This window comes from Acanthopagrus latus, chromosome 20 (genome assembly GCF_904848185.1).
Source record: "Acanthopagrus latus isolate v.2019 chromosome 20, fAcaLat1.1, whole genome shotgun sequence".
Lineage (NCBI taxonomy): Eukaryota > Metazoa > Chordata > Actinopteri > Spariformes > Sparidae > Acanthopagrus > Acanthopagrus latus.
This window is the reverse complement of record NC_051058.1, coordinates 11,228,478-11,243,544: the sequence shown is the minus strand read 5'-3', so window position 1 is coordinate 11,243,544 and position 15,067 is coordinate 11,228,478. Positions and strand designations below refer to the sequence as shown.

General features: G+C 38.8%; 3 protein-coding genes across 12 annotated transcripts in view; 1 reads left to right on the top strand and 2 right to left on the bottom strand.

Annotated features, from left to right (window-relative positions):
• Positions 1–211: 211 nt before the first annotated feature.
• Positions 212–4,942, bottom strand: syt5b (synaptotagmin Vb). The gene is made up of 8 exons (XM_037080616.1): positions 3,956–4,942; positions 2,571–2,746; positions 2,388–2,486; positions 2,072–2,239; positions 1,544–1,711; positions 1,274–1,391; positions 1,036–1,169; positions 212–935 (listed from the first exon to the last, which is right to left on the bottom strand). The coding sequence occupies exons 1-8, from the start codon at positions 4,194–4,196 to the stop codon at positions 726–728; spliced, it is 1,314 nt and encodes a 437-aa protein (XP_036936511.1). The 5' UTR covers positions 4,197–4,942; the 3' UTR covers positions 212–725.
• A 2,543-nt stretch (positions 4,943–7,485) lies between these two features.
• On the bottom strand, positions 7,486–9,749 carry zgc:56095 (uncharacterized protein LOC406286 homolog). Of its 3 annotated transcripts, none has more exons than XM_037080610.1 (5): positions 9,591–9,749; positions 8,832–8,935; positions 8,511–8,657; positions 8,262–8,387; positions 7,486–8,088 (listed from the first exon to the last, which is right to left on the bottom strand). In XM_037080610.1, the coding sequence occupies exons 2-5, from the start codon at positions 8,931–8,933 to the stop codon at positions 7,939–7,941; spliced, it is 525 nt and encodes a 174-aa protein (XP_036936505.1). In that variant the 5' UTR covers positions 8,934–8,935; positions 9,591–9,749; the 3' UTR covers positions 7,486–7,938. The 3 variants fall into 3 exon arrangements, with proteins under 3 accessions (XP_036936505.1, XP_036936506.1, XP_036936507.1); XM_037080611.1 differs by having other exon boundaries at positions 9,571–9,728; XM_037080612.1 differs by lacking the exon at positions 9,591–9,749 and adding an exon at positions 9,060–9,188.
• A 1,231-nt stretch (positions 9,750–10,980) lies between these two features.
• Positions 10,981–15,067, top strand: part of LOC119009378 (receptor-type tyrosine-protein phosphatase eta-like) — a 29,760-nt gene continuing 25,673 nt past the window's right edge. For 2 of the 8 annotated variants that reach the window (XR_005071723.1, XM_037080590.1), the window contains exons 1-3: positions 10,981–11,656; positions 13,493–13,631; positions 14,259–14,513. Coding sequence is in view for 7 of the 8 variants with exons in the window: in XM_037080590.1 (XP_036936485.1) it covers positions 11,585–11,656; positions 13,493–13,631; positions 14,259–14,513 (466 nt within the window). In the remaining variant the exon portion in view is untranslated. The remainder of the gene's footprint in view (positions 11,657–13,492; positions 13,632–14,258; positions 14,514–15,067) is intronic. The other 6 variants (XM_037080585.1, XM_037080586.1, XM_037080589.1 and 3 more) reach the window with 6 other exon arrangements.

Genomic DNA, 15,067 nt, shown 5'->3' with positions numbered 1-15,067 from the left:
AAGAACTGGATCATAGTAATATGTAGCTTCTTCACAGCAGCCCCCTCTTCAAATTTTAAGACTTTCAGATTATTACAGTGTACCATGGTTGGATAAATGAGCATTCATAATATTCTTTCTTAACAGTCTGAACATCAAGTAATACTAACTGAAATAATTCAATGAATTTAATTTAATTAAAGGTAAGAGAGTCCGAGATGCATTGATAAGGAACTGTTCAACGTGGTTTTATTTGAAAATATCCAGAGCATTACACCAGGCATTTTAAGGACTGTGTTGCACTACAGCACTACAAAATTACCACAAAAAAAGCCTAGTGTACATACCATGACATGTAGAAGCTCTACCATGTATTCAACTAACATTTCAGAAGACAGAATAATTGTGCAGTTCTTTCTTTATGCACCCAAATTTTACTAGGCCCATGCATGAGCAAATGTGAAAGATGCAAATGGTGTCCAAGAATACAAGTACAGAGTCATATTGGTTTACATTTAAGGTAAAAAGGGGAGGCTGAGGTTTTAATGTATTCAAAAATAGTATGTACACATACATGCATACACACACACACACACACACACACACACACACACACACACACGTACATACATACGCACATTTAAATAGGCCCATTTTAAAACGTTTGGATTACAGAACATGCAAAACATCAGGATTAACATTAAGCAACATATCAGCAGTATTTCACAATTGGACAAGATGAAAGTCTAACGAGGTTTCGCTTTGAGTGCCGCATCGACTTCTTCTTCTGGCAGCAGAGTGTGCCACTGGGCTACTGGACGCCTGGGATTGGCAAGCATATCTGACCAGTGTCGTAGGCCAACTCCCGTAGCTCCATAACCCATGAAGGTCTTTCCAATGGGGTCATTGCTCCCAAGTTTATCGTAGTCAAACACTGTGATGACGACCTGCACTTTCTGAAAGAAAAAAGAAAGATGTGTAATCAAGTCACTTCTCATCAAAACTTAGTGTCTGTTACATTTTGAAATTGAGAATTGACATGAAGACACAGCCTACCTGTATCTGCTCAAAGGGAACTTCAAAGCTGAAACTCTCATTAAAGTAAGGGTTGAGAGTGTTTTTCTTGACCGTTGTCTTTTTCTTCTTTATCCGTTTCCCATTTTGCTGCAAAACAATCTTCACATATGGATCTAACCAAAGAGAAAATCAGGGTTATATAGTTCTGTTTGTTTTAAGATCTCATTTTTATGCAGTATTATGTAAATATCTGAAAAATAAGTGACAGGAGTAGTACCTGATAAACCACCAACATCCATTTTCTTGAGGTTCTTTGCCTCCATGATGTTCACTGTCAGTTTTCCAGCAGTGGGTACATACCGTAAAGAAATACAAATATCGCCCAGTTTTTCTTGCTGAAAGGAAAATATTATGGATTAGCATCATTCCCCATTATATAAATCGAATACATCTTTTATAAAACTGAGGATTACTTTGTTTTCTGTCAAGACATTTATTTTCCAACAATAACTGAAACAAGATTTTATGAGAACACAATATATCGTACCTCCTCCTTCTCACCACTCTCCAAGTCTCTCCACTGTTGCATTGGCTGGCCCAAATCAACACTGTTCATGGGAATCTTTATCTCACCGATCATATCATGTTTGGAGAAACGATCAAAGTCGAAAACTTGCAGCACCAAAGTCTTTCCGCCCAACTCTGCATATGGGATCTATAGAGAAAAGGGTAATTAAGCTGTTGGGATGAAGAATAGGTCAAGATAGAAAAGGTAACTGTGTTTAGATAAAACAGCATTTGTAGTTCCATACAATAAGACAGACATTTAGTGACAGGAGACAGTCTTTTTGGGAAGGGATACCTTGACAGACGCCATTCAGGGAATGACAGACTAAAGACGAGGGGAAGTAGAGACATGGGCCACACTTCTGCCTCATGAGGGTAAAAAGTGATATGTCACCAACAACCTGGAACACCAACACAAGCTGCGACAGAGACATAGAGACAAGAGAGAGAACAAACAAAACACAGACAACAACTGGTCAATGAAGGCTCGACTTTGGGCACATGATACCTTGAAGATGAAAGTCTCATTGAAGACAGGGCATAAATTCTTGCGCTGAACTTTGGTCTCGTACTTCTTCTTTTTGTCTGGCAGCAAAAACACTTTGACGTAAGGGTCAGAGGTTCCCCCCATGTCCATTGCAGCAAGGTCCTGAGCTTGAAGGATACCGACTATAAGCTTGAGAAGAAAGAGAACAAGTGTCAGAATAACATGAAAAGAGCATATACATTTCTTTTTGTCAGGTATTTGTTGAGTCCACAGATTCTTCTCATTTATAGGAATATCTTTGATGGAAGGTAACATTTTATTTTCACACAGGACCTACCTGGGCATCCGTGAAGTTGTAGTCCAACGAGAACTCCAGCTTACCCAGTTTCTCTTGTTCTTTCTCCTCTTCCTCCCCTTCCTTCTTCACCTCACCCTCCTTAAAGATAAAAGACATCAGTCCACAACCGGGTAATCATCATGAAGATCTGGACCAGGTAAGATTATACTGAACATCACTCACCTTATCTCCAGCCTCTCCTTCACCTTCCTTTTCCCTTCTGCGACGGCCTGTCTTTCTCTCCCGCACTTTCTTTGGCTTTTTCTTTTTCCCAAAACATTTTTTGAAAATGCAGAAGATGCAGCATGCCACCAAAGCCAGGACCACCACAACAATGGCTCCCACTGCCCACATGGGAACTGCCCAATAAAAAGGGTTGAATTGACTTATCAGTATGAAGAAAGGGGGGATGTTGATTAAGGTAGAAAGGAGTGGATGTCTGATCCTCTGATGACCTTCATGTTCACAAAAGTAGTTAGGCAATTTTATTTTCAGTTATGAGTTTGGCTTCTCATTATGAAACAAGATAATAGAGATACGATGATTACTGTGCATTTTTGTTGTATGTGTATTTCGCAATAATCACTGAAAAAAATACTGACTGAAAAATTCAAGTTTATATTTTTGCCATATTCCTGCTGCATTAAATAGTAGCATGATGGGATGGAAGCCCAACCCACAACAACAAATCACACAAACGTTGTGTTTCACTCTTAATTTTTAAACACAACACTTTCTGCTGAAGGCTCAGTTGTCTCACACATTAGGGTTTTCAAGAGCATTTAGATCCTTCACATCTTGTGATAACATCAGATAAATAAAGTGGACTGATGCTATACTAGTAGATTTAAATAAAATCTTGTGCTTCTTAAAACAGAAGACTGGGGGATTCTTTTCAGAACCTCTAACTTAGTGTTTTTTTTTTTTCAAGCACTCTATTATCTAAAGACGGTTTGCTGAGCACACATGTGTCAGCAACACCCTTCACCACAATCTGATAATAACACACTCCCGGCTGGGAGTTGCCCTGTACAACCACAGTCCCCAGCAGAGCATCTCATCATTAAGTGCCTTACACAAAGCCGCTCAGCAGTAGTTATTAACTGAAGGGAAAACAGTTCTCATGCTTTTTTTTTTCCAGTTTTCACAGGCATGAACGTTGAAAACATGTGGCATAATGTCTCAGAAACAAGTTCATATTCTATTATGTGTATTCATTCATTTTACATGTCAAAAAAGAAATACTCAAATAATGGCTTTGTGAAGGGATTTTCCTCTCATAGCCTCTCAGATCCTAACAAAGCTTGGTTAGGTTCATGAAGCCTTTCATGATGTCAAACACATGTTTGGAAGGATAACTTCTCCCATGTGTATATTTTTCTGTTTTTTTGTCTGAGTCACAAAGCTATGACATTACAAAAATGTCATTACTCAGGTCCTAGAAACAACACCAACACTGCAATAACAGTTCAGGCTCTTGCAAATAATAACCGATGATACAGTTTATTTCAATAGGTAAATTCATTTATGAGCATGCATTGTTCCTGCAAATTGTAGAAGTAGCTTACTTGGCAGATGACCGAGTTCATTCATGAACTTCTCCTTCATGTGGTTGTAGTCGTGGCCCGGGTGATGTTCTGAATGCGAGTGCTCGTGGTGTTCTGTATGGGAGTGCTCATGATGAACTGGTTCTGTTGCTTCCTCTGGCTCTGGTTCTGACGACTCCGCAGCCCTCCGGGCTCGGACCCCAACACTGCCTGACCTCATGTCAGCTGTCAAAACATCAGGGTAGTCAGTGCAGTCATTCATGTGCTGTTGGGTTTGTTATGTTCTCTGTCATGTTGGCTCCTACAGTGCAAGACAACACAACTTCATATGTATGCTGTGTAATCCCTATGTCCAGGCGTTGCAGTACAGTTGCAGAGCATAGGACATCCCTTAGCCAGATGCTCAACATGGCTGACCCTAATCCCTCTGTTACTCTCATTCTCTCTGTCATCTCCCCCGCCCCTTAACCCATGCTTTCACATTTGTCCCATCCCCATTTTTCCCCGTCACTGTCTCTGCATGTAACTGGATTAAACTCTGGAGCTACAATATTAATCCAAAATCCCAGATCCTCAAAGCCGAGGATTGAGAGATGGTCTCCTCCCTCATTTTTTTCTGCCTTTAAGAGTTCTCTGGAATAACGACTGTTGACAAAGGTATTCCAGAGGACCATGGTGAAGATTGAGGGGGAAATCCTGATGTTTTCATTTGTAGTTTGCATGTAAATTTATCTCTTTACCATTTAAAATTAGAGAAAAAAGAAACATTCCACTTTTTGGAATATAATATACATGAAAAGCAACATTTTTCTCTTAGACTCTTCTTCTAAATGGCAGTTGTCAAATCTGTCTGGCTGCAGCAGCTTTTTAATGGAAGATGCAGAATAAATTCTTGAACATTACTGGTGTCTGTTCACATTTATGGGCAGGGTCTAGCCAAATGGCCAGCAACGTTCAGCTTTTACCAGCCACTCAACTGATTGCCTTTGTTTCTTTGGCTGCTGAGTGAAGCAAATCTACCAGCCACTTCTATATTTTATTAGAATTCTTTTGTTAGCTGGTGCTAATTTTGTGCAATGTTTATAGGCAGCTCTTACTGGCCTTTTAAATGGGGGTGATGATTCAGTTCAGATTGATTGAAAACTGGGATGGCACTCAGAAGAGCGTGCACCTCAACCAAGACCCCATAGTCCAGTGATTGATTTTTAATAAAAATCAAGTTCTATGCATTATTCCCTCAGAAAATGTTGAAAAACACTATTCTCTCAACATCAAAAAAGTGAGAAATAAATGAAGTCGGCTCCGCACCAAAAGTTAAATGGATCTATTCTGGGACGAGACGCAGTTTCGTTTTAGTGTAATCCTGCTGAAAGAACCAACCAGCCAACAAACAAATGGATAAAAAACATAACCCCTCTTGCTGGAGTAGGTTTTTAAGTGGGTATGTTTAAAACCAAAATGTAACTTTGAAAAATATTATTTATTATTCATACTGGTTCAAATATACTATACTATACTATACTACTAATATACTGATGTATATTTATCTTACCTTTTGATATGTCCCTTAAATTCCCTCTGTACCAAAGATCTTTTGGAGCAACCTTAAATTCAAAATGTATTTCTTGTTGCTTCCCCTTTGGCCTGTGGACGCCTTCACAAATCCATCATTCCTTCTGTATGTCACTGACTGACTGGCAGGCTACCCACAAACCCTTTCCATCAAAGCTAAAGCGCTGGCAAATCACTAGAGCTGTGTTGTGATTTAATCCCCCTAGCCCCCCCTCCTGATATTAGAATGCTGAAAACACATCTGTTGCTTCATGTCTCTGACTGAAGATGCTTAAAAAGCAACACCTTTTCTTGTACTGCGCAACTACTCCATTGTTGAACATTTGACACATGTTGAACACGTTAAGGTTCTCCTTGAGTAGGAAAAATGACTGTTCATTGGACTGATGAGACATGGCAGTGGTGGGTGCGTGTATCCATTAGATTGAAGAGATTGTAGTGCATCCGGCCCTTCACTAATCCCCTCAACATAGCTGTCCTCACAGTCAATCGTCAATCTACCAACAACTTTCACTGAGAGTGGATATTCCATCCTCCCCAGCCCTTGGCTTACCATTATACTGTACAAAACGCATACCCGTATTTAGAGCGCTGTGAATCGTAATCCCTAGGCATGGTGCCACGTGTTTACACCGCTACATCTGGAGATCTAGGTGGCTCCAATCCAACATGCAACAGCCTCCTCTAATAGTATATTCCAAATGGAATAAAACACCAACATATTAAAAATGTAATAGAGTTATCTTGTAGCCGTTACGGCAGAGCTGTAAAACTTGTTTGCAATACGGTTCAACTATAGTGTGTAGGGTAGACTGTCTTGTAAACATGCTTTTGTATATTTTTGTTAGTGAGTTCAGCTAATTGATACGACTTTTTCCCCACTGTGGGCACCCACAATCTTACAAGGAAAATGTGTCTAATTTCGTGTTAAAATATCTCATTATACTTAATGGCGAACTGATCGAAATTGCAATATGGCAAAGTGGAATATCCTGATCACAAGACGTTGGAATTATTTGTTAAAGGTAAAATGAGAGCCCAAACAGCATTACAATTAAGTACTGTTGTTCTGCAGAGATGTCCTAGCCTGCATATCTTGTTCCCCAGATGTAAGAAAACATGTTTATTTGGTACAGACCACAATAATTTTCATGATAGATATTTTTCAGTGAGTGAAAATTGTGATTTTTATTGCAATTGCGATATTTGTCAGTATAATCACTGTATGATTTTCTGACCATATCTACAGCCCTATAAAAGACACAATCAACAACCGATTTCTTTTTATACAATTTTCACTTGTTCTATGATACATTTTTACATTTATTTCAATCAAGAAAATGCTTTATTTTCTTTATTTTTGGCTTATGTTAATGTGGCTTGATGGTTTACTCCATCAGTCCTCTGGGCCTTTACTATGCACAATACCAGAGATGATTTTAAATATGCCACAGTAGTTCTCTGTAAACAGTGCTGCATGTTCTTATTCAGTCATAAAATGTTTACTTAGTCAGAAAAATTAACTCACCCAAATCTATCCATAATTGATCCAAACTTCTTACACTCCACTGTACTTTATAATACAATGTTTCATGTCTTGGTTGTGATGCAGCAACGCATCACTAAATTTCAACTGAAATACTTCCAGAGTAAAACAGGAAATATGTCTGGTACATGCCTGGTGATGCACTGTTGACATACTTCTTCAACTTAGTTTTATCTTTGCAGAAACATGTAATTTACAAAATAGCAGCATGGGCATTTTTAACCACAAGCTGTGAGGTTGCTTATGTTAAACATTAAGCGTTCACCCAACAGTGAGTAATCAAAGTCCCACTGTTATCTTTACAGTGTTCTATAGGTGCAGACATTACATTAGAAAAAAAACACAGTAAATCATATGACTGTGTCTGAATGATTAGACATACACTTTAAGAGTTAAACTGGTTGTAAAAAAGAAAAGAACAAGAAAACACATGTCAGCATAATTTTACTTTAATCAGAATTTCAGTGATTTTCCAAATCTTTAACTCTTTACACTACTTTAGACTAAAAATAGTATAGATAAAACAGAATATTGGTGAAGGTAAAAAACCTCTGACACACTGGAATGCATGACGCATGATATAACTGGGTCCAAATGAAAAAATGACTCATTTTAACAGCTTAGGAAAATTGCCATTTTTAGCACCATATCAATGAGGCTTATTTCTTTCACTATGGTTTTAGAGAAAAAGAGGTATTTACTGTTATTTTGCTGAGAACTTCTTTTGTGCCACTGGTACAAGAATGACATCCGTGGTAAACTGTGAGAATATTTTTTTCAAATTTTCTTAACGGAGAGAAATGCACAGTGCAAGGGACTGTTGCCCTGTTGACTCTGAGCATTATTTTAAATGTGGAGCTTGAGTCACATTTGCTGCCGTGACCTTTTACAGGGTGTGTTTGTCAAACAGGTATTCTCCCATAGGGCCGTGTGTCTCAGAAGCAGTGATGCGGCCAAGACTGCCAACGTAGTCGCCCAGCTTCTTGATGGTATCGTGGCTGTCAGTGAGGAAGTGCTCCTCGAGGAAGTCACACAGCTACAAAAGTAGTAAGACAGAAGATAGTCAGATGTAAAAATAATTCTGTAAAGACAGCCAAACAGGAAATACATTCTGACAGCTCAATATATATTGAACTCTGCTGTTTCTCCCCGTATTCACTATCTCATAGTTAAACAAGAGGCAGTTATATCTAAGGGTGGCAGACTTACGTGAGGGTCAGTGTGGGTGCCAGCTCTGCGGTGCACATCAAGGATACATGTGTTCAAGGACTTCTGGTAGTCCAGGGAAAAAGACATTGCATCCAAACCACCCCTCCAATCCTCTCTAGTTGGTTTCTACAACAACAAAAAATGACACTTGCATACACATATTTAACACAAAATGTGACAATCTTATTGATAATAGCTTGAGAGTAAATCCCTTGGCCTCCAAACAAGTACAGGAAACACAGTACTTACAGCGATAGTCTGAAGCAAAATCCGACCTCCTCTCATGTTCTGATATTCCAGCAGCTTCTCAGCTTGTTCCCTCTCTTTCACCGAGCGCTCCAGGAAAAAGGTGGAGAACTTTGGCAAGGCAATATCATCCCTGTCAAAAAACATCCCCTAGAGAGATGAGAGAAACACTGTATTTAGGGATTACAGTGCACACATGTAATAAAAAAGAAGCTTACTTGCAAAAAGTGAAATATCTGTTGTTTTGTATCAATTTAAAAAATGTACATAACACAACATGCACTATACTACAATGGATTAATGTAACTTTTACAGAAATCGTACCAGAGAAAGGTAGGTGTAGGAGGCAGTGAGCTTCAGGTTGATGAGTTTGTTGATGTCTCCTTCGGTCTCCGAATGGAGGTTTTGTTTTATCACAGACTGCATTTCTAAAAGAGAAACAAATATAACTGTTATCCAGCACCAGGACGGATAAAACCATTAATTACTTATCATACTTAAGACAGATGTATCTCCCGTTGTGTAACGTTAGCAGAAAGAAATATTTCTAACCTTATCCAGCTAATTTGGCTAACCAACGCGTTTGTTCACTTCTCCTCTGAAGGACGCTTATCAGAGCTCTGCACTTGTTTGCTAGCCGGCTTTTATGCAACCCGTGTTTAAGAGCTCCAGTAAAACATCAGCCAGACCATCGTCATGTGTTATGAAGTGACTTAAAGTGGGCTGTAACATTTGTAGCCAACTGAAGGTTAGGCTAACGTTAGCATAGTGTGTAACCTGTCAAAGTTAGCTGTAGTACAATTGACGCTGTAACTTAAGATATCGTTAGTTCGTGCACCGACAACATGTCTCTCTCTTGCTTGTTTGTTGAACACACTGAAAAAAGGGTTTAGTTACTGACATCATCTCAACAAGTCGGCGCGGACAGCTAGCCAAAGTTGCATGCTGTCTGTTTAGCTAGCTGACGTTGGCAACAACTCAATATTATCTAGGTAAGACAAATAACGCAATGTTAGCTGAGGCAGGCTATAGACAAAGTTACTGTATTACAGGTCAATGTTACCTTTGCTTTTTGTCACTCACTTGGTCTGTGACGGTAACGCCACCGCGCGTAGCTAGAAACGTTGCTGCGGCTGGTTTTATCTTCTTGTTTATACACCAGAAACAACGACTCCCCCTTGGCTAATGTTAGCTCGTTAGCTCGCCCTGTTTATACTCCCTGTGAATCGCTACTGCCACCTCTTGGTTGTTGGGACGCGTGGTATATTTCAAACAATGTGAGTGTTCATCCCATATATCGTTTATTCTACCCAACCTTAGCAAAATGCGTAAAAAAACAAAACAAAAAAACAACCCAATGTTTTTATATTTTTTCTCAATAATTGTATATAAATTGACTCTATATTTCTGCATATCTAATAATGTTTCATGAAAAAAAAACAAGTTCTGTAAAGTCACCAATTGAAAAAAATGAAGATATGATAGTGGCGATGGGAGGTAGACGCTGGTTGGTAAGCACATCAGCATACATGACGACATGGATCAGGCCAGCCAATATATGTGAGCAGCAGGTAGGTTTGAAGGGGAAGGTCGCACAGTTACAGCATGCCTATGTGCTGCAATATGTGGTTGAGAATCTCGGGGGGTGGATCAGAAAAGAGGAAGCAGTTGTGGATGAGCTTCTCAGCATTAGATCCAGAGCATAACAGTTGTACAGGAATTGATCTAGTGACATAGAAATGCACATAGTGCAAAGCATGACTTGACATACAGAAATTTTGATAGACTTGAGAATCAGTGTTTCTCAAAAAAACTCATTAACTGTTGAGGTTTTAGGCCATTCTCTCCTTAAGAATGTGCAGACCCAAAAAATCACCTTGCATCTACATTTTTCGTCTTCAAACATTTCAGTCACAACAAAGTAGGTGAAGTAATCAGTTTTGCATTTTTAAAATGTCAGTAAATATTTTTTTCTATAGTACTTATTTGTGGCACTGGCAAATCAACTTGATGAAATTTAAGGTTTGTACAAATTAAGACTAAATAAATGCAAGTTCCATGGTGGATATGGGCTTCATTTTTTTTTTTTTTTGCAGACCATAATATGTTATAAAAAACAAATGACCATGCAGACATTGCCCAAATATCAAAGAAAAAAGTTTGCATTGGTGTGGAATGAATATGCTTTTCAAAACAAGCACTAGTTATGCTCATTATCTTATCAGGAAGCTCATTAAAGTTGTTCTGTAAAAGACTCACATCATGGAATATTCAAGGATTACAGAAATCGATCATTTATGAAGGTCAGCTTCCTCCTCATGTTTCCCCGTGGACAGCATCAGACAACATTTTCTTTGACAGAACGACACATTTATCGAGTTTACGGTGCCATAATATGAGACCATAAACGCTGTCATGACTTCATGTTCTGTTGAAGGTGTTAGTGATGTGCTTTTAGTAGTTCCTTGTTGATCTCAACTACTAGGACAATATAAATATCCCAGCCTTCTGAGAAGGTGCAAAGAAACCAAAAGCAAATCTGCTGTTCTGTGCAATCTGCTCAACTGAAGAGGCTACACATGGATAGTCATGCAGAAATAACTCAATTTTAAAACAAGTCAAAAAACCCACATCATGAAGGTTCACACGCTGTCACAAACATAAAATTGGTTTTGATAAGCCCACAGGAGAGATAAAGCAATTACCACTAATAAATATGTAAACATGCACACTTTGACCGTTAATAAGGAAGTGACAGGCGGGGCAAAGGTCTCTGTGGTTTTACAAGGCCAAAAAGGAGAAGCAGCTATTATAGTAGTTACTTGCCAGTATGAGAGGGGACCAGAGGTTACAGAAGGAGGACACGGTTAGGAATTAAAAGTCAACACCACTGGCAAAAAGTTAATATCGGACGGTATCTACCCAGGCACGGAGAAATTCTTTGACAGCCTCAAGTATTCTTGACTCTGTCAACACATCAGTGGCAAGACTGAAAATAGAAACCTGATGATTATCTTGGGGACAGCAAAAGAATTTAACAAGTTTTTGGTATGTGTGTAGCTTCATAAACCACAACAATGACGAAGCCGTTATTTTTCAAAGTCACCTCAGACCAGCTGTTACTCTGCGTCTTCCTGAGTCTGCTCTGGGTAAGTGTTATTTTTGTGTTCTTTTTTGTTATCAGATATTGTATCTTTATTCAAAAGGTTGACTTCAACAAAAGGACACTTTAGAGTCAAAACCACAGTGAAGGTACAATGCATGATAACAGTGTTCAGACAGTGGAATTACAGTGAAATAAGAGTACTTACAGAAAAGAGAAAGAAAGAAAGAAAGAAAGAAAGACTTGCACAACTTAGAATGATGGACTTTTTCAGATGAAGCAATATGAATTCATTCTTCCAGTTCCAGCAGTTATCTATTTTCACTCACTTCCTCAGAGAGACAAAAGCACAAATGAGGAAATAGCTTAAAGTAAAACACTAAGACAGCTGGACCGCTAGCCTTTTTTGTCTTGTTTATTGTATATTATAGACAAGGTGCTGTAGCTGGATACTGCTTTTTGTCAAAGTCTATACAGTGAATTTTGAATGATATATGTTACAATATGTAACCCAAGGGAGTTACGCCGTTGTACACGTCGGTCTGATTATATTTTGTCAGCTCATTTTGTAGCACATTTTAGGTGTTGCCACTGATTTATTTAGAGGTCGACATAAGAAATGCAAAAACAGTTTCTGGGCCATAATTTGCATTTAAGGATGCTGATGTTTCCTCAAGGTTCCTCACAGCACTGCTATTTATCAGTCTAAAAACATTTTGCTCCCTGTAAGGAACATTTCTATCAACAGAGAGACTAGAATGCTTTAAACAGTCTTTTTTTTTTAACCTCCACGACAATGTTCACAGTATGTTCAGTGCAAGATAATAAAGATTGTGGTAGTAATGTCAGTTAATTGCTTACAGGCCAGCCCCACCAATAAAAAATATCTAAACAAAAAACATGTTAATCTAGGGGGAATGCCTAGTGTCATTAATGGTTCAATGAATAAGAAATGCCTCCCCTGGGTATAACAAACAAATGCCTCCTAGAAGCCCCAGGGAAATAAAATGTCAAACTGAAGGGGTATAGGGGCTTGGATTTTAAGGAGTCCCCAAATAAACACAGTTTCCTCACTACAAAGGATGTGGGCAGCCAAGAAAACCTGATAGGGCCTCAACAGCCCAGAGTTTCTGGATGGCAATCTAAGGAGAATGAAGTTCTCAATATGTTAGGGACAGATTCCAAATGAGGGTGAGAGCCACTTGTATGTCATTCCCCACCTCATTTTTTGGCCTTTATATGGCTTTATTCACATAACAGCTTATGAGATAACAGGAAACAGGATGAGAGAGAGTGACACAGGACTTGAACCAGGGGCTACTGCAGCAAGAACAAGCCTCTGTACATGGGATGCCTGCTCTACCAACTGAGCTAAATGGCACCCCATCCCCCACCTCTTTTAAGCCTTCACAAAAAGGACGTCATCAAACCATGATTGGCTGGGAGGGAAATGACCCAAGCTGCTTCCACTCCTCAATCAGTGGTCAGTCTCCCCACCTGTGCACAGGTGATCTGATCTGACTCCCCTGCAGTCAGCCTTGAGAGATTTTGTAAAATCAGCCCCTAACAATGAAAGATAGCAAGTCTCAAACAAACAATGGGACTGCAACAAGATAGAATTTATCACAAATTATGTTGCCTTGGTGTATTCAGAGATTATATAACAGTTCAACAATAGTTTAGAGAATTGTTATATAATATCTGAATATACCAAGGCAACATAGTTGGTATATTCAGAGATTATATTCCTGCTAAAAAAAAAACAAAAAAACAAAAAACTGCATAGACCGGCACCAAAACAAGCACCAAAACTCAGCGTATGCTGGTCTTGACAGTGACTGGTTCTGTTTCCATGCCTTAACAATTCCTATTCTGTTTTAAGGGTGTCACTGACTCCAACACAACAACAGGTAAAACAACAGTGATAAGTTCATCAACCACTCCTCCAACAACCACTCCTTCATCAACCACTCCTCCAACAACCATTCCTTCAACAGCCAATCCTCTAACAATAAAACCATGTAAGTGTGAGCCACCATTGACCTTTTTACATTCATTCATTGTTACTGCCGAATACAAATCGCATGGCAATGGGGCCTTTTAATCAACAAAATAACTGTGACAATAGCAAATTAAAACATGTTGTCATATATTTAGGAAGACTAATGCAAAATACAATATTCTATCCTGGATATAAAGCACACTGCAGTCACTGATAAAATGTTTTTCAGCTGAAATTATGCTGCAACACAGCAGAGATCTGTTACAATGTTTAATCTAAATGTTCTTATTAATAGATTGGTGTTGCATGCTTATGATGTTTGACTGTTGCTGGTAACTACAGGTTAAATTCAGTTATTCCTTTGCTAAAAAGAATACACAAACACCATTATTGTGTTGAAAGCCTGACACACACTTCAAAGTTTCTCTAATATAGAGAGATGGTTATTTACTGTGTGTTTACAGGAATTAATGCCTCTTTACATTCTAGCACATATTAAAGCAAAAGAGTTCAAAATAGTTACACAAAATGAGACCAGTATAACTCTGCATTGGAATAAAGTGGATGTCTTTCTGAACTACACACTTAAGTATAGCTTAAATCATTTTGTGACAGTTCCTCCATTGTGTTTTTTTTTACATTTTAGCTCCTCGTAATGCAGGAATGTTTCAAGCAATTGCACAAAACGAGACCAGTATAACTCTGCAGTGGAATAAAGTGGATGACATCCTCAACTACAGGCTTTTGTTCAATGGAAGCGAGATAAATGTCACTACATCAGCGGGAAATCAAGTGGAACATACAATACCTGGACTCACAAGTGGGACTAAATATGTCTTTACTCTCCTTGCTGTGTATGAAAGTGTCAGGAGCAGTGGAGTAACTCTGTCTGCAGTCACTGGTAAATTTTCCTCCTGACACAGGTCTACAACAAGACAGAGCTCTTTAACAATATACATGATAGAATTTCTTATTCATTGACTGGTGTTGCTCACTGACATTTATGACTGTTGCTGATTAAAAAGAGTGGAATTCAATGAAGCTACTATTACTTTGCTAAAGAAAATAATACACATTTTGATTCACCTTCCCCTTTGTCAGTCGAGAGCAAAAACAAAACTTGCAACAGCTGATGTAGAGAGATTATACAGTGTACTGCAACAGTGTACTGTATATTTACAATGAGTAATGACTCTTTACACTCCAGCTCCCCTTATTGCAGAAGAGTTCAAAACAGTTGCACACAATGAGACCGATGCAGTGGAATAAAGTGGTTGGCTTCTCCAACTGTATACTTGAATATGCTGAAGGAGAGATAAGTGTCACTGCGTCAGCAGGAAATCAAGTAACATATAATCCCAGGACTCACAAGTGGGACTAAATTTGATTCCAGTCTCTTTACTGTGTTTGAAAATGTCAGAAGCAGCAGAGTAAGATACACTGCAGTCACTGATT